The sequence below is a fragment of the Gossypium hirsutum genome, chromosome D09 (assembly GCF_007990345.1).
Source record: "Gossypium hirsutum isolate 1008001.06 chromosome D09, Gossypium_hirsutum_v2.1, whole genome shotgun sequence".
Taxonomy (NCBI): domain Eukaryota; kingdom Viridiplantae; phylum Streptophyta; class Magnoliopsida; order Malvales; family Malvaceae; genus Gossypium; species Gossypium hirsutum.
Window position 1 is genome coordinate 46,787,205 of NC_053445.1, and position 23,011 is coordinate 46,810,215.

The 23,011-nt window shown below is 33.9% G+C and overlaps 3 protein-coding genes across 4 annotated transcripts; all 3 read left to right on the forward strand.

Annotated features, from left to right (window-relative positions):
• Nucleotides 1-258: 258 nt before the first annotated feature.
• LOC107890944 (pyruvate decarboxylase 2) lies at nucleotides 259-3,503 on the forward strand. 2 transcript variants are annotated; one of them, XM_041101012.1, is made up of 6 exons: nucleotides 259-1,045; nucleotides 1,144-1,307; nucleotides 1,500-2,150; nucleotides 2,243-2,360; nucleotides 2,499-2,687; nucleotides 3,185-3,503. In XM_041101012.1, the coding sequence occupies exons 1-6, from the start codon at nucleotides 521-523 to the stop codon at nucleotides 3,353-3,355; spliced, it is 1,818 nt and encodes a 605-aa protein (XP_040956946.1). In that variant the 5' UTR covers nucleotides 259-520; the 3' UTR covers nucleotides 3,356-3,503. The 2 variants fall into 2 exon arrangements, with proteins under 2 accessions (XP_040956946.1, XP_016671041.2); XM_016815552.2 differs by lacking the exon at nucleotides 3,185-3,503 and adding an exon at nucleotides 2,792-3,039.
• A 7,633-nt stretch (nucleotides 3,504-11,136) lies between these two features.
• LOC107890942 (receptor-like protein 7) lies at nucleotides 11,137-15,038 on the forward strand. Its single transcript, XM_016815549.2, has one exon. The coding sequence runs from the start codon at nucleotides 11,539-11,541 to the stop codon at nucleotides 14,923-14,925; it is 3,387 nt and encodes a 1,128-aa protein (XP_016671038.1). The 5' UTR covers nucleotides 11,137-11,538; the 3' UTR covers nucleotides 14,926-15,038.
• On the forward strand, nucleotides 11,706-17,656 carry LOC107890943 (BAG family molecular chaperone regulator 4). The gene is made up of 4 exons (XM_016815550.2): nucleotides 11,706-15,800; nucleotides 16,055-16,299; nucleotides 16,403-16,549; nucleotides 17,255-17,656. Exons 1-4 carry the CDS (start codon nucleotides 15,764-15,766, stop codon nucleotides 17,321-17,323), a joined length of 498 nt encoding a protein of 165 aa, XP_016671039.2. The 5' UTR covers nucleotides 11,706-15,763; the 3' UTR covers nucleotides 17,324-17,656.
• The last annotated feature ends 5,355 nt before the right edge of the window (nucleotides 17,657-23,011 follow it).

Genomic DNA, 23,011 nt, shown 5'->3' on the forward strand with positions numbered 1-23,011 from the left:
TTATAAGTTCGCATTGAACATTAGAAATGAATCTTGGTTTAAACCTCAAATTTTTTACTTACGTGTTTGACCAAATTTGGGCGTTCGAAAATCACTGTTCAGGTAGAGCCTAGATCTAGAAAGAACGAATTTGTGTTAGTAGGGAAATAATAAAGGAATCTAGCGCGTGATTTCACACGATTCTTGCCTCCCAAGCGCATTTATAACAGTATCTAGTTTCCCATAAAACATACCCCTTGCCTGAATCAAAAATAATCAGTAATAAAATAGAAAATCCGATCCATAGAAAGTAGAAACCAAAACCCCCGGTCCATCTCTCAACAAAAAAACCGCCCCCCGTATTTCTTTCCCCTCACTTTCTTCCCTATAAAATCCGCTCCCATTCTTTTCCATTTCACTTCATCATACACAACAATTTCTCGATTACTTCGAAACTTAGAAAAAAAAAAAGAGAGAGAATTCACTCCTTTCTTTCCCTCTACAATTTTCTTCGCGGAATTTCGTATTTCTTTTCTCTGAAATGGATACCAATATTGGATCACTTGACAGCTGCAAACCTACTTCCAACGACGTTTGCTGTCCAGCAAACGTTACCGTTTCTACCATCCAAGGATCCGTTTCCCCCATCATCATCAACTCCTCTGAAGCCACTTTGGGCCGCCACTTGGCTAGGCGGCTTGTGCAGATCGGAATAAGCGATGTTTTCTCGGTTCCCGGGGATTTCAACTTGACTTTGCTTGACCATTTGATAGCCGAGCCAGGGCTTAACCTCATCGGCTGCTGTAACGAACTCAACGCTGGGTACGCAGCTGATGGTTTCGCTCGATCACGTGGCGTTGGCGCTTGCGTTGTCACTTTCACCGTTGGTGGGCTCAGCGTTTTGAACGCCATCGCCGGTGCTTACAGTGAGAACCTCCCTCTTATCTGCATTGTGGGTGGACCCAACTCCAATGACTATGGAACTAACCGGATTCTTCACCATACTATTGGCTTGCCCGATTTTAGTCAAGAACTTAGATGCTTCCAGACTGTTACTTGCTATCAGGTTATATTCTCTCCTTTTCCGCAGTTTTTTAATAATATTGTTGTAATTTTTCGTTTCATCAGGAAGATGATAAATATGGGATCTTTGGTTTTTGCTAGGCCGTGGTGAATAACTTGGAGGATGCTCATGAAATGATCGACACAGCTATTTCAACTGCTCTGAAAGAAAGCAAACCTGTTTATATCAGCATCAGCTGTAACCTGCCTGCAATTCCTCACCCCACTTTTGCCCGCGAGCCAGTTCCATTTTCACTCTCTCCAAAGTAAATTTTCTTTTCCTCTTTTCTGTTCAAGTTCAAGATTGTTCAATGATTAATTTGCACGCCAAGTAAATTTTTTTTCCCATTTTCACTCTCTCCAAAGTAATTTATTTTTCCTCTTTTCTGTTCAACTTCAAGATTGTTCAGCGATTAATTTTCACGCCAAGTAATTCTTTTTTTCCGTAATGGGTGTAGATTAAGTAATAAGATTGGATTAGAGGCGGCGGTGGAGGCAGCTGCAGAGTTCTTGAACAAGGCGGTCAAACCCGTTTTAGTCGGTGGACCAAAGCTGCGTGTTGCCAAGGCATGCGAGGCTTTTGTTGAGTTGGCTGATGCTAGTGGCTACGCCGTAGCGGTGATGCCATCGGGTAAAGGGCTTGTCCCTGAGCATCATCCTCATTTCATTGGGACATATTGGGGAGCTGTTAGTACTGCATTTTGCGCTGAGATCGTTGAATCTGCTGATGCTTACTTATTCGCTGGACCTATTTACAATGATTATAGCTCTGTTGGGTACTCTTTGCTTCTTAAGAAAGAGAAGGCGATTATTGTGCAGCCTGATCGGGTGGTCATTGGTAATGGGCCTGCATTTGGGTGTGTTTTGATGAAAGACTTCCTAAGAGAGCTTGCCAAGAGGCTTAAGCACAATAATACTGCTTATGAGAATTACCATAGGATTTTTGTTCCTGAGGGACAACCTTTGAAGGCAGCACCTAAAGACCCTTTGAGGGTCAATGTTTTGTTCCAACATATACAGAAGATGCTTTCTAGTGACTCAGCCGTGATTGCTGAAACTGGGGATTCTTGGTTTAACTGCCAGAAGCTGAAGTTGCCCGCAGGATGTGGGTGAGTATTAGGGAAGGAGCTTTTTATGTCATGAATTAAAATCCAAAGATGGGTTTTTTAATTTGACATTGAACTCAAAAACTTTTGCGCAGGTATGAATTCCAAATGCAGTATGGATCAATTGGGTGGTCAGTTGGTGCCACTCTTGGATATGCACAGGCTGTTCCGGAGAAACGTGTCATCGCTTGCATTGGTGATGGTAGTTTCCAGGTACGTAATGTCATTTTGGCCACTAGATTTTGATATTTTTGTGTGGAAAAACGACTGCACTATAAAATTGATTCACATGTGCATAATGTTCTTGTTTTGGGTACATCTTCATAATGTTGGTGGTGATTGGTTCAATAGGTGACTGCACAAGATGTGTCCACAATGCTGCGATGTGGGCAGAAGACCGTAATCTTCCTCATAAACAATGGTGGCTACACCATTGAAGTCGAGATTCATGATGGACCATACAATGTGATCAAGAATTGGAACTACACTGCCTTGGTTGATGCAATTCATAATGGTGAAGGCAAGTGCTGGACAGCCAAGGTGAGTCAAATTCAAACTTAGTACATTGGTTGAAAGAATCAAATGAAGTTCCCGACATTGACAAAATTGCTTGATATAATACTAAAAATTTGATATTGTTTTAGGTATTTTGTGAGGAAGAGCTCATAGAAGCAATTGAGACGGCAACGGGAGCCAAGAAGGACTGCTTATGCTTTATTGAAGTGATGGTTCACAAGGATGATACTAGCAAAGAGCTGTTGGAGTGGGGGTCTAGGGTCTCTGCTGCCAATAGCCGACCCCCAAATCCTCAGTAAATTCTACAGTATGCTTTATGCTATAAGCTTTTGAGTTTCTGAATGCTGAGTTAAAAATCTGTAGTTTTCAACATTTTTCAACATTCATAATGGTGAAGGCAAGTGCTGGACAGCCAAGGTGAGTCAAATTCAAACTTAGTACATTGGTTGAAAGAATCAAATGAAGTTCCCGACATTGACAAAATTGCTTGATATAATACTAAAAATTTGATATTGTTTTAGGTATTTTGTGAGGAAGAGCTCATAGAAGCAATTGAGACGGCAACGGGAGCCAAGAAGGACTGCTTATGCTTTATTGAAGTGATGGTTCACAAGGATGATACTAGCAAAGAGCTGTTGGAGTGGGGGTCTAGGGTCTCTGCTGCCAATAGCCGACCCCCAAATCCTCAGTAAATTCTACAGTATGCTTTATGCTATAAGCTTTTGAGTTTCTGAATGCTGAGTTAAAAATCTGTAGTTTTCAACATTTTGCAAAATTTACGGAGTGCTTGCTCATCTTGGTGTAAATTCATTTTCAGTAATGAAAGCTATGTTCTGTTTCCTTTCTCTTCGTCGTTTGTTAACAATTTGAGGGCGACGAAAGAACCAGTTGGTATGATAAAGACGGAAAGGCGGTAAATACAAGAAAGTACTACGTAAAATCTGGGATAGATATTTTTTAGGTATCAAATTCATTGGAATTAGATGGTGTCAAGGGGATCATATGATTTTTCCCCCCCTCAAAGCTTTGCGTGGATCATAGGGAAAGATTAGAAAGTTGTGGGTTCCGTGAATTTAATATGCGTTCCAAAACAATCAAAAGTAGCATCATGATATTTCACTCGGGTACCGCTGCCTCCCTTTAAGGGAGAAGAGCTAAAACCGGCCATTGAAATGTTTCCACCACAAAATTGAGTTTCGTGGATTTGACATTTACGGCAATCGGCTGTGTAAAATATTCTATGTGAAACATGATAACGTGGCTCCTAGTTTCACCATATTTGGGTAACTAAAATTTCCTCTAACGAAGAGAAAATCTTCTAGTCCAACTATAGTTTTTCCATATTTTTCTAGAATGTATATATTGAGGGAAAATGTTATAAATAGAGTTGAAATTAAAAAAAAATCAAATGAGCTTTTAGAAAAAAAAAAGTAAAAAAATAACACTCAATTAAGTATTTAGTAAAAAAAAAATTAAATTAATTAAACTCTTTTATTAATAAAAATTAATATTAATCGGACGAATGTTAATGTGTGAATAGCAACAATAACAATTAAGTTAACACATGGTATACTATGTGAATATGGTAACATATATTTAAGAAGTCTTACCTTTATAAAAAAATTTACATAAAATACATGTGTAGAATGATCTGCACAATTGAATATCCAAATTCATCCAAATGGATATATATATTTGTTTATATAATAAATTAAAAATTACATAAAAATCCATTTATAATACTGTAAAGCAAAGAGCCATATATATATTTTTTATATAATAATTAAAAGTATTTTCTTTCATTAATCATTAATAATGTTATATAAATTTTACAACTTTTCAATAATTATTCTAAAACAAGTCTAGAATGAATCTAAGTACATGCATGTCCACATTCGAATGAATTTAAACATCTTTTTATCTAAGTATATTTTGAACATGCATTTTAGTACTTTATAAAATAATCTCCTTTTTTTTTCAATATATGTTGATATGGCATACCATGTCCGCATACTTAACCACATGGTAGCTTCTCGTTGCTTCCATTAGTCACATTAGTGTTAGTTAACGATTACTCTAGTCATTGACGATTTCTATTAACGGAAAGACATAATTGATTTTAACTTTTTGTCAATAGAAACTCAATTGAGTGTACTTTTTTCTTAAGATCTCAATTGAATTATAGACAACAAAATAGTCCAAACATGAGTTATTTGCTCAATTTGACTAATGATAAGCTATTTAGATTACGTACTAATACAAGTTGTATTATGCATTACAACCGACCATGTAATACAACTTAATATTAATTAAACTTTAGATAATCAATAAGCGAATACTTGCTCATTCAATTTGTTTTACGTGCAATAACTATTGAGGACATCCATAAAATGAATATAAATTAATCATGTGAAAATCTTTATTTATTCAATCAATTCAAAACTTACAAGTAACTATTTATGGATTTACTACACTAAGGGTGGGTTTGGATGGGCAATGTGTTTATCTGCAATTAGTGTAAAAATAACGATAGATGTGAGATTAAATGCTGTAGAGTGAAACAAAAAGTAAGCTAAACGCACCGCACCCCACCATACATCCAAACCCACCCTCAGTGCACAAATCTCAACACAAAGTGAGACTATAGGATATTAAAATTTTTAAAGCCTTAACATTACCATTAAACCATACCATTAACTTTGAATTCATTTGTTTCCTTTCTTTCTTCCTTTATTTTTTATATTATATTTTTATTAATACCTTTTAAATAAGGTAATTAATTATTTTTACATAAATATAATTTAATAAAGATATCTCAAGTTTATTATATAACTTAATTAAATATAAATGTGAAATATTTAATTTTAATTGATTTTTTTATGAAAAACGTCAACTATGTTTAATTTTATAGTACTTAAATATGTAACTAAATTTCTTTATTTTATAATTAAAAATAGAAAAATAAAAAATAAAAAAATGTATATTTTTTTTCTTCGAACCATAATAGTATTTTACCCAATTAAATAATTTAGAATGATATTTACATCAATCACTTTTAATTGATTTTTTTAATCAAACCACTTGATAAAAATTCACAAACCCTTTTATTAAATGAATTTTCAATAAAATGACAAATTTACCTTTTATTAATTAACCATTGTTCTACTTTTTTTAATAATTTTTAATAAAAATCTAATTAATTATAAAAATATTTTAATTATTACAAAAATAAATTATAAATTATATTATATACTAATATAATCCTATGTTAAATATAATGTATTTTTTAATTGATATATGTAAGTGGTTTTTAAAAGTTACTTGTACAATCATAATTGTAATTATAAAAAAAATTCAAATAAGTATAATCAAAATTAATAAGGATAAATATGTAAATGCATGTTAATTATTTAAATTTAAATTTAACTTTAAGATAATTATTTTTCTTCTTTATTTTTCTTTTATATTTTAATCAATTTATTTTGGATAAATTATCTTCTTAATCACTCTAAATTTAGGTCATTCTTATTTTAATAATTTATTTTTTGTAATTAATTTAGTCACCGCGGATAATTAAATTGACTAAATTGATCAATGCAGTGCTAAACCTAATGAAATACTCCCATTTTCCCTTTGTTAGCATTTTCAATTTTCAATTTTCAATTTTCAATTTTCAATTGGACTTCCCTCGATAGATATACATTGTTGATGACTGTCCGACGAACTGATGCCACCAAAAAACTCTGTTCCTTCTCTCCTTTGCTTCTATCGAAATAACCAAAAATCACATGACCCACACTCAGAGCCTTAAAAAATGCCATTGGATCTACGCAGTTTACCATTTAATTAGTTTGGGTCCAAGATATGTGACTCTTCTAGCCTCAACGTTGAATCCACCAACGAAATTTAAAAGGAGAGCACCGTAGGCTCTGATTTTGTCAAATGAGTCTCCTTTTTATGTTTTATTTTCTCTTTCGTTTTTTGATTTTTTTACTTGTCCTTTTTTAGGTTCAAACTTGGGTAGAATTTGAAAAATGTTGAATTCAAAAAAATATTTAAGGTTTTGGGTCGATTTTTGAGATATTTAGGGAAATAAACCGATTTGAAGAGAGAAATAGAAACTGTGTCTTCTTTGACACATTAGCTTATTTGGTTAGATGGTTAAATATTAGTGGTTTTATTTTTGAGTCTCGGGTTCGATTCCTCTCTAACTCACATTTGTATTTTTATTTCATATTGTTTCAAACTCTACTTTTATTTTCAATTACTATTTTTGACACATTGACTCTTTTGGTTAGAAGGTTAATTAATTATGATTTTATTTTTGAGTTTTAGGTTCAATTCCTCTATATATGTATTTTTTTATTTCATGTTGTTTCAAACTTTTTTTAATTAATAAATATTTTATTTTCAATTTTTTTTAATTTTCAATTAATTCTTTTTAATTAATAACTCTTTTATTTATAAAATCAAATAATTATTGTCAAATATAATTATTTTTAGTAAATATAATTTTATATATATAATATTTATTTTTCAATCCATAAGTAAAATTTAGTATTATATATTTTTATATGTGTATTTGAAATATTTCACATATAAACATAATGATATTTGAAATATTTCACGCATAAAAATATTTGAAATATCATTCCTACAATGTAAATGAAAAAACAATAATATTTGAAATATTTTACATATAAAATAATAATGATATTTGAAACAGTTATTTGATTTTATAAAATTAGAAATCACCATACCCACAGTATAGGTGGAGAAAATAAATATTTGATATATAAATATTATACATAAAGACATATATATATATAATAGTTGATGTTTTAAAATATATATATTTAACATAATGATAAATATCAATTTTATAAAAATATATATTATATAATTAACAACAATTATTTAATTTTATAAATAAAAGAGTTATTAATTAAAAAGATAAATAAAAAATAAAAAAACTTGAAAACAATATATTTATTAATTAAAAAAATTAATTAAAAATAAAAAAAAGCTTGAAACAATATTAAATAAAAGTACAAATATGTTTAGAAGAGAAATCAAACCTAGGACTTAAAGATAAAATCACTATTAATTAATCATATCTAACCAAAGGAGCTAATGTGTTAAAATTTTAATTGATATAATAACAAATTTAGCCTCAACGTTTACACATTCTATCAATTTGGTATTTATTTAACAAATTTAGCCAGCAATATTTATACATTTTATCAATTTGATATTTGATTTAATAAATTTAGTCCACAATATCAATACATTCCGTTAATATTTACACATAATATATAAATAAAAATGGCTAAAATTTTTTATTATACGAATCAAAATTATGTACAATTGACGGAAAATATTAATGTTATGATTAATTGCCCTTAATTGCTTACTTTCAAATTTAACTGAGATTAAATTATTTTAATTTTAAAAAAATTACTCAATATCGAAATTGAAAAACACTATACAAATGCCTTATACCTATATGATTTAATACGACATCATCTGTTGCCTCTAGAACTTCCTGATACTCGTCATGCTGCATTGCAGTCTTATATGGAGATTGAAGTAATGGGGCTTGGGGTTTAGTCATAGATCCTAATCTCAACATTTACTAGTGAAGGTATTGATAAATGATTAGGCTGAGCATGTTTATAATTACAAGTGTCCTCGTCTATTTTTCGGTTTGAGCTTAGTTTTAGTTAGATAATATTTAGGTAAATTTTTTTAACAATATCAATTCTAAAAATTCGAATTTAATTCGAATATCTTTTGAATAAGAAGTCCACATTTATTTTTTCCAATCACTTGTTGCTTATATTAAAGAGTTTTGCAGCCACCAATTAAGTCAGTAAATTTGTTCTCTCAAAGTTCACATTGTGTCCAACAACATGTATTCCATGGTCACCCTTGGAATAGCCTTCCTGACTTAATAAAAATGCAATGGGTCAAGCAATACTACAATGGATTAAAAAACACAACAGCTGCGATGGGCAATGTGACTCAGAAATTTCCGTCGTTGTTCCAGCAACATTTTGTGATTATTATCTCTTAAATCTATGATGATTGGACCCTCCACCCTTACCTCGGGCTCGGGGAAATGGACCTTTTTTCTCACCTTGAGGCCCAACTCCAGGCCTCAATTTGTGAGGAAAGCAGAAATGTATGAAATGTTTTTTCTTTTAAGAACAAACCAACAAAAAGTATGACAAGTTATTAATGACACCAATACAATTAAAGGTTTAATAAGATAAATATTTTAAATGAATGATGAAAAAAAAAATCACTCAACTTTATCTCGTCTAACGTGGCAAGTTAACTGACTAAATCAGCTAGTTAACTGGTCACGTCAGCGGTCCCATTAAGCCAATGACGGAAAAAATTAATGGGTGACTAATTTGTCACTTTTCTATAACATTAATTACTGCTTTGTTATTTTTCGAAAGTTGAGTAATTGAATTGAAACCAGAGCGACTATTTTATCAGCTATCCCAAAATTGAGTGACTATTGATGTAATTTACCCTAATTCTAATTATACATGTGGACAATATTGTAAGATTATATTTGTTGAACAATATGATTGTGGCATATAATTGCTTAATTTATGGTTTTTTTAGTTATGCCACAAATTTCATACATATTACATTAATATTTTTATGATTATTATAAGAAGAGAATGTAAAATCAATGCTGTTTATTGATTTAATTAATTAATAATTAAACTTAATATTTTAGTTAATATTATATTTGTTTCACTAAACTACGGAGAATATTTTCTATAGAATTATTCAAACACCAAAAATTATTAAAACGATCAAAACTAAACCCAAATTTTTAATTCCATTTCATATTTTAGATTTACTTGGACTCAAATTAATTAAGATTCAAATATAATTATTTTTATTCTAAACATCTTTATAACATAAGCATAAGATTAGTTTGGTTCAACTCTAACCTAATTAATGTTAATTAAATCTAAGACCTAACTTGAATTATTCTATACCTACTTGAATTTTAAAATTTAATCCTATATGGACCAAAATTTAATATACTTCTAATCAAAATTAAACCCAACATGCCTTAGCCTTAAACTAAGACCATCTAACTAATTTTCTTAAAGCAAATCTACTTGTTACTCTAATAAATAATATTAAGATTGAGATCCTAATTCAGCGTAATTAAATAAAATTTAAGAATACCAACAAGTGTTGAATGTAATAGTAAGTTACGTTTTATTCTTAAGAGAGATAGAGTTCGAAATTAGAAAATGACGTTATTGAGAGAAACAACTATGAACCTCTAATATAAGCCGTAAAACAAACGCAACAATCCACGTATACTTGTAAATATTTTTGTTCCTTCCCGAAATTGTAAAGACCCTAACTAAGTTGAGATTTAAATTCTCAAGCTAAATTCACCATCCTATTATTTATATAACATAATATACTAATTTAAAAGATTACAATAAGATTCTTAAATGACCTAATAGAAAATCCTATCTTATTTCATTTCGATTCCTAGATTCATTTTTATATCCACGTCAAATTTATTTAGTTAACCCCTAAATTCCTAAAAGGGTTAATTCGGTGGCAAGTCCTCCATTAGCGGTTGAATATTCAATTTAATTCCTACATATAAACCAAGATTCAATTTAATCTCAAGATTAAGTGTAGAATGGTCTGAAAATTAATGATGATGTGTGACGTGAGTAAGTCAATGTTTTTAACTCAGATATTATAAAGCATTACATCTCACTTATATTGTCAACAACATCAACGGCTACGCAGATAATTTGGAATTGTAGTCCCACGTTTTTATTATTATTTGAATAAATAGTATAAATCAACAGTGAACTGAACGCGAAAGCACTCATTAATTATTGAATGCCTAAATCAGTGCATCTAGTGATGTTAAATATAGTGTTGTTATTTCAGTATCAAGTAAAATAGGTCTAATATAAAAATAGAGAAATTCACACTTTTTTTTTATTATGTAAAAAATTAACGAAAAAATAACAATTTAATACTTTATATGTAATAAATTAATAAAATCAATATTTACAAATAATTCTACCAAATTCTCAGTTTCATTAAATAAAATATCAAGTATTGATAAAATTTAAATTTAAATTTTATTTTACTTTTCATAAAATAAAAAATAAAAATCATAATTACACCAATAAAATAAAACAAAACCAAACCCAAATCCTGAACTTCATGCTTATGACAGGAGCATGTAACACTTCCTTATCAATATTTTTTACCTCACTCCTGATACCTCTATAGTATTTTTACCCGAAAACATTGAGTTCATACCATAAAATGGTCTTTTCTTAATAAAATAAAAGTAACTAAGAAGAGAAAGAAAGAAAGAAATAGGCAAAAAGTCTAAATGTGGTAGGTGGGTTGGTTGGTCTGATTCTATTAAATAAAGGGGCGATGGCAGGAGCAGTGGCAGTGCCACCAATCAAGTCTTTGCTTTGCTTTGATTAATTCCAAAACGTTAGCTAAAACTTCAAAAACAAGATGCTGCCCTCAATCAAAAGTCTAACCAAAATAACACTAGACAATTGCCGACAAAAACAGGGAACGCGTCTTGTATTAAACAACTACTACATACAACAACGCGGTTTTACCTTTGAAGCTTCTTTCTTTGGCCGACCATCCCATTCTTTGCCTCTCCTCTCCTCTTCCCCTTCTACATTTTTCTTCTGGTTGCCTTCCACTGCCAAAAGGGGTGCCTTCTGGTCGCTCACCACTCACGCAGGATATGCTAAAAGCTCATGCATGCCTCAACCTATTCCCACTCTTATCTTCATTTTAGTTGTATGGATATCCCACCATACCCTTACCAATGATGATTTCACCATTTTCATGGATTTTCTTTAATGCATTTCTAGTAGCAGCTTTCTTTACCATCCATCTAGTTTTGGTTTCAGGCCAATGTCAAAGAGATCAGGGACAGTTGTTGCTTGAGTTGAAAAGCAGCTTCAACTCTACTTCATTGGGAAAGTTACAGAAGTGGAATCAAACAACGGATTGCTGTTTCTGGGATGGTGTAACTTGCGATGCTAGTGGGCGGGTTATCGGTCTTGACTTGAGCAATCAATCAATTTCGGGTGCAATAGACGATTCGAGTGGTCTCTTCCGTTTTCAACATCTTCAACAACTCGATTTGGCTTACAACAGACTCATGGCCACTTTTCCTACGGGGTTTGATAAGTTGGAGAATTTGAGTTACCTTAATTTGTCAAATGCTGGCTTTACTGGGCAAATTCCAGCTGTGATTTCGCGCATGACAAGGTTGGTTACTCTCGATCTATCTGTAAGTTCGCTTCTTGGAAGATCATTGACGCTTGAGAAGCCAAAGCTGGAGATGCTTGTTCAAAATCTCACAAAACTGAAATTCCTTCATCTTGATGGGGTGAATATTAGAGCAACGGGAAATGAATGGTGCCGGGCCTTATCATCACTAACTGATTTGCAAGTGTTGAGCATGTCCAACTGTAATCTTTCAGGACCTATAGATTCTTCAATTTCCAAGCTTCGATCTCTGTCAGTAATTCGCCTCGACAACAATAATTTGTCTACTTCAGTTCCAGAGTTCTTTGCAGAATTCCCAAATCTGACATCCCTTCATCTTAGTACCAGTGGTTTGCGTGGAGGACTCCCAGCAGAAGTTCTCAAGATACCTACATTGCAGATCCTTGACTTGTCAAATAATGAATTACTAGAAGGTTCGTTTCAAGAGTTTCCTTCGAATGGTTCTCTTCAGACACTGACACTTAGTGGCACAAAGTTTGGGGGGCAAGTACCAGATTCTATCGGTAACCTTGGGCAATTGACAAGAATAGAGCTTGCAAGTTGCAATTTCAGTGGACCAATACCGAAAGCAGTGAAGAAACTTACTCAACTGGTCTATCTGGATTTTTCCAGTAACAGTTTTTCTGGTCCAATACCATCATTCTCATCGTCAAGAAATCTTACACAGCTAAACCTTGCTTACAATCGGTTAAACGGCACAATTCATTCCACAGACTGGTCAGTCCTTTCTAATCTAGTAAGTATTGACTTACGAAACAACAAGTTAAGTGGAACCATTCCACCTACTTTGTTTGGCATTCCATCACTGCAGAAAATTTCCCTTTCCCAAAATCGATTCAATGGCAGCCTTGGTGATCTCCGTGGTAAGACTACTTTACTGCTTGATACCCTTGATCTAAGTAGCAACATGTTACAGGGGCAATTTCCAATGTTTGTATTTGAGCTTCAAGGTCTTAAGATCCTGACAATTTCTTCAAACAAGTTCAGTGGGTTCATACAATGGACTGACATTCAGAAGCTGAGGAATCTTTCCAACCTTGATCTGTCATATAACAACTTGTCCATTGATGCAACTTCTACTAATTCTGCCTTGTCTACCTTTCCCAACATTACCACATTGAAGTTGGCTTCCTGCAACTTGAAAAAATTCCCTGGTTTCTTGAAAACTCAAGTAAAATTAAACCATCTAGACCTTTCGAAAAACCAGATGTCGGGGGAAATACCCAATTGGGTTTGGGAAATTAAAAACCTCGCTTATTTAAATCTTTCTCAGAATTCTCTTATGAAATTCGAAGGACCTTTTCTGAGTATTACGTCTACACTAACTGTTGTCGACCTTCATGGCAACCAGCTCCAAGGGCAAATAGACCGTCTTCCACAATACGCCACCTATCTAGATTACTCAAGAAACAATTTCAGCTCTGTTTTGCCACGCGATATTGGTGACTTCCTCCAGTTTGCCTATTTCTTCTCCATCTCAGATAATAACTTCCACGGGAGTATCCCTGAGTCGATATGCAAAAGTTCATATCTTCAAGTACTTGATTTGTCTAATAATTCCCTGAGCGGGTCTATTCCTGAATGCCTGATTCAGATGAGTGTGTCTCTTGGAGTACTGAATCTAAGGAGAAACAATCTTACTGGCAACATTTCTGACACATTTCCAGAGAACTGTTTACTACAAACTCTAGTTCTCAATCGAAACTTACTGCGAGGAAAGGTTCCAAAATCCTTGGTCAGTTGCAAAATGCTGGAGGTTCTAGACCTCGGAAACAATCAGATCAATGATACATTCCCATGCCATTTGAAGAATATATCCAGCTTGCGTGTCCTTGTTTTACGAGGCAATAAATTTAATGGGAACGTGCATTGTTCAGAGAGGAGCCCTTGGCCTATGCTTCAGATTGTCGACTTATCTTCAAACAGTTTCAGTGGTAGACTGCATGAAGCATGCTTGTCGACCTGGAAGGCAATGCGAGCTGCTGAAAGTGAAACTCTATCAGAGCTCAACCATCTCCAATTTAAAGTTCTAAAGTTAAATCAATTTTATTACCAGGATGCCATAACAGTTACCATGAAAGGTTTAGAGTTAGAGCTGCTGAAGATCCTAACGGTGTTTACCTCCATTGACATTTCACGCAACAATTTTGAAGGGCCAATACCAGAAGTGATTGGAACATTCAAAGCTCTTTATGTCCTTAACTTTTCACATAATGCTTTCACAGGGTCGATCCCGCCATCTTTAGGAAACCTGTCTCAGCTAGAGTCTTTAGACCTCTCAAGTAACAGTTTCGATGGTGAGATTCCCATCCAGCTAGCAAACCTCAATTTTATTTCATTTCTTAACGTCTCCAACAACAAATTAGAGGGACAGATCCCAAGAAGCACCCAGATTCAATCATTTTCAGAAGCTTCATTTGAGAACAATAAAGGATTGTGTGGGCTTCCTCTAACTACAGACTGTGTAAATGGAACTTCTCCAAAACCACGTACAACACAAGAATTTCAACCAGCAGATGAATTCGATTGGCAATTCATATTCATTGGAGTGGGGTTTGGTGTAGGAGCAGCTCTATTTGTTGCACCCTTAATATTTTGGAAGACAGCAAGTAAATGGGTCGATGAGATTGTTGATAAAATCCTTGAAGTAGTCCTTCCAAAGCTGGGTCGGACTTACACGTGTCCTGGTGACAGGAAGGTTGATGAAGATGAAAATCTTGAAGAAGACAACAAAGGAAGTGATGAAGAAGATGAACAGAGCCAGGAGACAACTGAAGAATTTCACGGAAGATATTGTGTGTTTTGCTCCAAACTTGACCAAACCAGGAAGAAGGCAATTCATGACCTGAGTTGTACCTGCTATGATTCATCATCTTCATCTCCTTCTTCTTCAACCTCTCCTCCCTTTTCTCCTTAGACCTTTTTTTTTCTTCTTATTTCTATGTTTGTATATAGAAGAGAAATGAACATGTAATTTCGGAACCTCAGTAAATAATATACTGAAATGAACGATTTACTCTTCTGACTCAATATACTGAGTCACAAATTCACAGGCCCTACGTACATTGCATGCTGCTTAACTTCCCTCACAAGCAAATGCACCATGTGATGAAAACAATCATTTTCGTTCAGGAATTCCGCCGAACACATGAATGCTCATAAAAAATAAAAGAAGCCATGAAAATTTTAAGAATAATAAAGATCGAAATTTTAAAAACCAGTGCCTGAGGATTTATCGACTGCCTTGAATCCGTCTATGCACCTAAAAGACAGCGTCCTCTTTCCATTCCCTTCTCCATTCCCCGCCAAAAGACGTTTCTCTGCTTCTTGTTCGACCAACAACGTTTGTTTTGGTTTAGTCATTTATAGAGGAGGCTAGGCCTCTTCATGTTTGATACTACACCTATAGCTTTCCAATCTATACTCTCTGATTACAGCCCATGGCTTCCGTGAGATTGGGCTTATTCAGCCGAGTCCCGTATAGTTAAAAGTTGACTATTTCTTCAGTCTTGGTCAAATTATTACAATCCATCCCTTTTATTTATTTATGTGCTACTAAATATTATATTTTCCGAGTAATTTCCCCGTACCTTCTTCTTTCTTTGCCGCCTTCAAACTGAAAAGGAATCAAGGCACTTTTTTGAGTAATTATTGGCTTCATGCATGCGCGGGTTAATGTTCCTGTGGGCGTTGATTGGAGAAATTGTTGTATATAAAGAGTGAAGAGCAGTTAGGGCTCGTTTTATGCCGTCCATATGGGTATTGGAGCTTCCACCCCCAAGACTTCTTCTGGTAATACTTTTCTATTCCTATTTTTATAGTTTTTAGCTTCATTTATCATGTTCGTAATTGGACTATCCGTGTTATCACACCTTGTTTTTAACTTTTAGATTTGTTTTGGGTATTTTTTAACATTTCTGAAAAGTTTTAAGCTTTATTGATTGTTGGATTGGATATTTCCAACTTGGTAAGAAAAAAGCTGTACTTTCCTGTTTTATTGTGATGCTTGAAATTGATGTGTTGTTGTCTTCATCGGGTGATGGCAGGCGAATTGAAGAAAAATATTGCTAAAAAATCTGGTCTGGAAACTGATAAACAAAGGGTCTCGATTAGAGGGAAAGAGAAAGACAAGTCAAAGGTTGAGGAAACAGGGACTGCCAAAGAGAAGGCTGAAGAGACCAAAGCTAGCAAAGAAAATAAAGTTGAGTTCGTGAGGGAAACTGAAGAAAGATCAAAGGCTTTTGTTGCAATTGCTGGAGTCAGAAAAGCAGTTGACAAGCTTTCTGAAAGAGTGAGTTCGCTTCTCGTATTTATTAGCATGGACAGTGAAGTCTATACTCTATATCCATTGGGGCTTGATCTTATTTTTCTTTTCACATTTGGTTTTCTGATAGGTGGCTGCATTAGAAAAGGCTGTGAACAGTGGGACAAAAGTTTCTGATGAGGAATTTGATGTATCGGCAGAGTTACTCATGAGAGAGCTGCTGAAATTGGATGGGATTGAGGCTGAAGGAGAAGCTAAGCTACAGCGGAAGGCTGAGGTTTGTATTATAGGCTTTAGTTTTACTATATATTATTTATGGAAAATGTTGTCATGTTGCATCATTTGATATATAAATATTATAACTAATGGCTAGAAAGTTTAGCTTGAACTGATTGAGTTGTGTTTATATCCCCTTATCTAAGTTGTTTCTTGCACATGACCTGAATCCTTTTTCCCTTATGTGGATATTGATTTTATGGGTGGTAAACTTTAAAGGATTGTATTTAATGCCACTCTAGGACTACTCTACATGAGAAATTTAGGACCTTTATAGTTTTATATTTCAATGAAATTGCGGTGTGAATGGGGATACTCAGTCCATGGTTCCCGTATCTTCTCATTTGGCATTGCCTAGTGAGGCCTTGGTTTCGATTTCTGTTGTCCTTGGAAGTGCTTTTGTTGGTGATGCTGGAATACTTCCATTTATGACCAAGCACCAGTTAATCCATGATGGATCCTATTCCTTGATCAATTGTTTTGCACTATGATCTTGTAGGCATACATCTTGAACAGGTCTAACACAGCAAACCCTTTTGCTTTGTGTTGAAAGAGGATATGGTTTTATGCAGTGGGTAGGTTAGGCAATGCTTAACCTTTAGACCATGTTTCAAGCTTTACAAAATTGTGAAATCTGTATCTAGCTGATGATTAATCCATATTTCTGCTGCATGCTGTCGTATGAACTCATTGTTCCCTTGATCAGGTGTGTCGTGTCCAAAACTTCCACGAGACACTGGACAAATTGAAGACAACAAATTCCAAATTGTCTTAACAATAGTGGCAAAGCTACCATTTGACCCTGGAATGTGAAGCTTGACTGTCCCTCGCCTATGTCATCTTTGACAAATCCGTAGCAGATGGAAGCAGTTTGATTAGTTAATATTTGCCCAATTCTTTATCCTATAAAATTTATCTGTTTAACGTAACACATGTATCGCTCCCTTGTTATGATTCATTAGTGCCTTGTTAATGAATTGTTCCTTTACTTGAGCTGTACCATTATCAGAGTATATTGGAGATGATCTTAAGTAAATAGAATTTATTGTTGTTGAAATATAACTATTGACAAACACATTTGAAACAAGAATACATGAAATCTTAGTCACTGATGATTAGCTGATGCTTATGCAATTTTGAACCTGACTTAACTTACAAGTATTAGTCCATGCCCTTTCTTCACATCTATGATAATGTTCCAGCGGAAAGCAGAATATAGTTGCAACTACTTGAACCAAATGCAGTGGCAGCAGAGTTCTCCGCATCACCTTAATCCATCTTTCCTCCTCGGAATGCTTAACTGTGATGATCCTGAACAGGGTAAAGTTATTTTTGGGCCAATTAGTCCAATTACTGAAATTTGGGCTCGGAAACAATATTTTCGAACTTGGTTATAGCCATAGGCTAATAGCACCAGCTTAGCTGGTTGCCATTTTAGATGAAGTGGGTGGTGTAAACATACCCTCGCGTGAATGTGTAGTCACTGCTTACTTTGTCTTCCACTTCTCAGCCCCAGGCCATCATAATGGGATATTGTTTCGGGGATTTGCGTTGTCGTTATCGTAGGTTAAAAACTTAAAACACTTGTTTAAACATCATCATCCCCTCGTGGACTATAATAATGTACGTTTGTGGCACTGCTCCTAGTGTTCTACTCATCTTTACGCTGTGGGCCTCCCGGAATAAATTGAAACATGAGACGTAAATTGTAAATTTTTTTATGAATGAAAAATATCAATAATATTTTTATAATTGTATCAAATATTTGAATTGTCAATAATACTTTTTGATGAATGAAAAATCTCAAATAGGGGGTTGCACATATATCAAAATGTAATGCTCTTAGCCAGCATTAAGCCAAATCAAACAACCCGAAAATAATAATTAGCAAGTCTTTTGTTTCTTACTCTTTTAATTAAGCAAATTGGTACATGTTATACCTCTCACCCAACAAGGACATGTTGCAGAACTAGCAGTGGCCTGGTAAAAGGTCAAACAGGTGCCCATGGATGCCCCCTCCCCTCGGCCAAATACCCTTTATGGTGACTCTCCCATTGGAACATGCATGACTAGCCACAAATGAGCCTCATTTAAATCAACTAAGAGACCACCTGCTTTTGGGCCTTCAAGGGGGATCATTGAGGACCACTAAAGCATAATCACCTCGTACGGCCTTAATAAGAATGTCAAAGCATGACCATATAGTACTATGCATAATGACAATTGACATGCAATGGACCTGCCACCTAGCTGACCACACGAGTAGCCTATCATCTATATTGTCGATAACATGGCACTACATAACAAGGGGACCTCCCCTATATATACCGTAACACACAAGGAACCAAGGATCAGCTCCTTCCCCAAGTATCCAAGAATAACCTCCTTAAGAAAACTCTTAAGTCCTTGGCCCTCTCTTCTTTCCCTTCTTCTTCTTTCTTCTCCTCCTTTAGCTCTTGATTTTGGTTCTTCGCTTGTCATAGGTGAATTGACCTCCTAGGCACCACCACTTTATCCTCTTTGTTGATTCCCAATATCAACAATTGGTGCGATAAGTGTGGATTGAAAAACCATGGCTCATTCTTCCATTGATGTCCATGTCAACAATACAAACTTCAACCTAGACCAAGGCCAACCTTCAACTCAAGCATAAGTACACCAACCTCCACAGGTCACTCAACAACCATCTCTTAACTTCGACCAAATTACTCAACACTAGTTTCAACCTCCTCCAGGCACCTCTTCTACTCTTTCTTGAGATGCTCACACTTATCCACCTTTATTATTAATTCTTACCTATACCTTGGTGGTACACCCAACCCCCTCAAAGTAATGCCATTGCTCCTCCCATGGGCCAAACCTCTTAGCATCCTAACTATAGCTCCCAACACAGTTCATTGAGATGTAAAAGAAGATGAGACGCATTAAAGCCCAGCTTTCAGAACAACAACGCCTCTATCAAGAGCAACATGAAAGGCAATGCTTGTTAGATCAAAAAAACTAAAAAAATAACGTTAAAATGAAAAGTGTTGGAAGATCGAGTTTGAAAATGCATCAGAAAATAAGTTTAAGAGAAAACTAGAGTTTGAATTTTTTTTCAAAAAAACAAGAACTTGGTCGTATTATCTAAAGTAATAAACACTTAATCAAAATCATACTTTTATGATTCATCTAGGATGAACATTTCAATCGAGTAGTTTTCTCCGCTATCCTCAAGCTCACATAGTCTTCTCCGCTATCCTGAAGCTCACATATGTTAAATTTATTAAAATAATATTTTTTTAGAAAAATTTGTAACAGCCTATTTTCAGTGAAATCAGAACAGTGGTTTCAGGATCACAAATTCGAATATGAAAGAAAATATATTTTAATATTATTTCATGGTTTGCATTATGATAGAAATGTCGTATAAAAATTTTGTAAAGAAATTTTACCAGTTACATGTCTAATTTGATGTAAACGATCAAATTGCATAAAGTGCAAAAGTTGAATTCTAGTAGATAAATGGATCAAATAGCTATAGAATTCAAAATTTGAGGTCCTTATATGGCAAATGGACCATTTAGAGGTGTGATAGCCCGAAATAGGGCCTAATCGGAATAGTGGTTTCGTAACCACAAATCCGAAGTGAAATAGTTTAATTTTATAAATTTTTATTAGTTACTGATTGATTGAAATATTGTGTGAAAATATGGATAGGAAATTTTAATGCTTTAGTGTTTAATTGAATTTTTAGGACTAAATAGAGAAAAATGCAAAGTGTGTCTAATTAGTGATTAAATGACTTAATTGAATTATTGCATGAAATTGGAAGTGTTTATGTGGCAATTAGACCATAAATTAGTGTTATGGACACAAAAGGGTATTTCTAGAAAAATATCTAAGTAATGGGTCAAGGGCATTTTTGTCCAAATTGGGTAAAAGACAAAATAAAGAGAAAATAAGTGTCCATCTTCTTAAAAAAAATCAAAAGCTTGCTGCCGAAAGTTTCAGGTTACCATAGTTAAGGGTTTTGATTTTCCTAAGCTCAATTATCAAGAAAGAAGAAATAGTGCAAGTGATCGGGGAAAAGAGAAAGTTATTGACTAAATTACAAAAATAGTCGTTTTGCATCCGAGGTAAGTTATATGTAAATAATAGTTATATTTGTATAAATTGTGAATTATATTTGATATGTGAATTAATATTGAATGTGGAAGGAAAGTTGTTCATGAATTATTCAAGTGATAAAGTGTTGAAAATAAAGTGTTAAGTGTAAATTCCCGGTTGAACTTAGGAATAGAATTGGATACAAGTGACATGTCACTAGAGACCAGTGTTACAGTGTTACAGTGAGTCCCGGGTGCTGGGTGATCTAGCATGTGTTGCAGACACCTGACAGCTTGTGTGAGCAGACCCGTGGACATTTCCAGTGTTATTGATCAGTGGTAGCTTCGGCTACATTTCAGTGGTAGCTTTGGCTACATCCAGTGGTAGCTTCGGCTACATATCAGTGGTAGCTTCGGCTACATATCAGTGTGGCACTTATGTGCTAAATCTCTACGTATCCGTGTATATTCCAAGTGTTCAACGGGATTAATAATGAATTAAAGTGAATATGAAATGTTAAGTGTGAAAATGTATATGCAAGTGAATTGGTAAGATTGTGTATGTGTAAGTGATTGAAATTGCTAAGAAATGTTTTGATTAGTTATATATTAAAAGTGTTAATTATTAATTGAGTAATTATTGTTTACATGTAACTTACTAAGCTATTTATAGCTTACACATCTCTTTCTTTCCTTTGTTTTATAGTGATTTGAACTTGATCGAATAGTGGACCGTCGGAGCTCGTATCACACTATCATAACCATCTCGGTATTATGTGCTTTTCAAAATGTTTAAACTATGGCATGTATAGAGTCTTAATCATTTTGAGCATGTCCAAATGATATGGCTAATGTTAGCTATTGAAGTAGTTATTAAAGAATATGTTTTGGAGTTATGTATGTTTAAATGGTAACTAATTCAAAGAAGCAGTTTCTTTGACAGCAGCAGTGACGTGAATGTGAAAAATCACCATAAATAGTAGAAATGGAATTAGAGGGTGAATGATATATAGAATTAAAGCTTATCAAGTCTATTTTTACATGAAAGAAACGGTGTAAGCAAAGGAATTTTATATTTTGAGATATTTAAATTTTAGTGAGACAGGGTCAGAATGGTTTTTGAAGTCCCCTGTTCTAACTTTAGAAAATCATTATAAATTGTACAGAAATAATTATAGGTCATAATTTATATGTTTAGATTCCTTAGTGAGTCTATTTTCAAAATAAATTAATGGTAAACTTATATGAATTCTGCACAATTAGATATTTGATTTTTAGCGCCAAGAGGTCAGATCTGTCGAGCTGTGAAACAGGGGATACTTTAATGAATAAACTGTACTAATGTGCTAAGTCAAAAATTCTGAAAATTTTATGGTAAGTAGGAATATTAGTCTAGTTTCACGGAAAATTTACGGATTTAAATTTTGAGTTTCGTAACTCAAGTTATAATTAAATTAGTGACAGTTGCGCAGGTGGACAGTGTTGTTATGAACAGTGAATTTAATTTTAAAAGCAAATTTTTATGCTCCGAATCGGTAAGTTAAATTGGATGACATCTCGTACTTGATTCCGGAGACGGTCTCGGGTAAGGGGTGTTACAAGAGGAGTTAGTTAGATAAGTATAATTAGTCATCATTGAAAAATTAAATAAAGAAAATGACTAAATTGGAAAGTGAAATAATAAATATGATAAATGATTAAATAATAAAAACATCATCATTTTATATCATCTTTCCTAAACAAAAACATGGAAACCCTAGTCATGGAAATTGAGTTTTGAGCAAGCTTATTTGGTTTAATTGGGTAAGTATTCTTGTCCCTTTTTAATAATTTTCATGTTTCCGAGATCGTAATAGTTTAATCTAGCTATCTCGGGGATTAATTTGCAATGTTATCAAAGTATTAGGGTTTTTCCATGGATGAGTATGTATGAATTATAAATTTTTATGGTAGAAAATGAAAGGTTGTTGATAGATAAACAACTTTCGTAAAGGAAATTTTAATGAAATTATGATTTAATGACTAAATTGAAAAGATGTAAAATTTATGGAAAAATTTTGAATTTTATGAAATACATGGACGTGTGGCTTGGCCGTGTGACCCAAGTCAGTAAGCTCCCAAGTTTGGACACAGGCTAAGACACGACAGTGTGTCCCTATTTCGAATGCCCACACATCCTGAGACACGGGCGTGTCTCTTAACCGTGTGAGCCACACGGCCTGACCACACGGGCGTGTGTCCCCTGCACCTTGGAAAATTTTTAATATTTTGCGAAAAATTCTTTGAGTACCTGGTTTAGTCCCTACTTGTTTCTAATGCATATTTTGGGCCTCTAGGGTTCATAAAAGGGATAATATGATTGATTATGATTAGTT

Excerpts from the sequence above, each read along its gene's own strand:
- LOC107890944 (XM_041101012.1), top strand. The coding sequence starts at position 521 with ATGGATACCAATATTGGATCACTTGACAGCTGCAAACCTACTTCCAAC. Across the intron at positions 2,361-2,498 it reads TTGGTGATGGTAGTTTCCAG|GTGACTGCACAAGATGTGTC; the intron begins GTACGTAATGTC and ends TTGGTTCAATAG. Across the intron at positions 2,688-3,184 it reads GCAAGTGCTGGACAGCCAAG|GTATTTTGTGAGGAAGAGCT; the intron begins GTGAGTCAAATT and ends ATATTGTTTTAG.
- LOC107890942 (XM_016815549.2), top strand. The coding sequence starts at position 11,539 with ATGATGATTTCACCATTTTCATGGATTTTCTTTAATGCATTTCTAGTA.
- LOC107890943 (XM_016815550.2), top strand. The coding sequence starts at position 15,764 with ATGGGTATTGGAGCTTCCACCCCCAAGACTTCTTCTG. Across the intron at positions 15,801-16,054 it reads CACCCCCAAGACTTCTTCTG|GCGAATTGAAGAAAAATATT; the intron begins GTAATACTTTTC and ends GGGTGATGGCAG. Across the intron at positions 16,550-17,254 it reads AGCTACAGCGGAAGGCTGAG|GTGTGTCGTGTCCAAAACTT; the intron begins GTTTGTATTATA and ends TCCCTTGATCAG.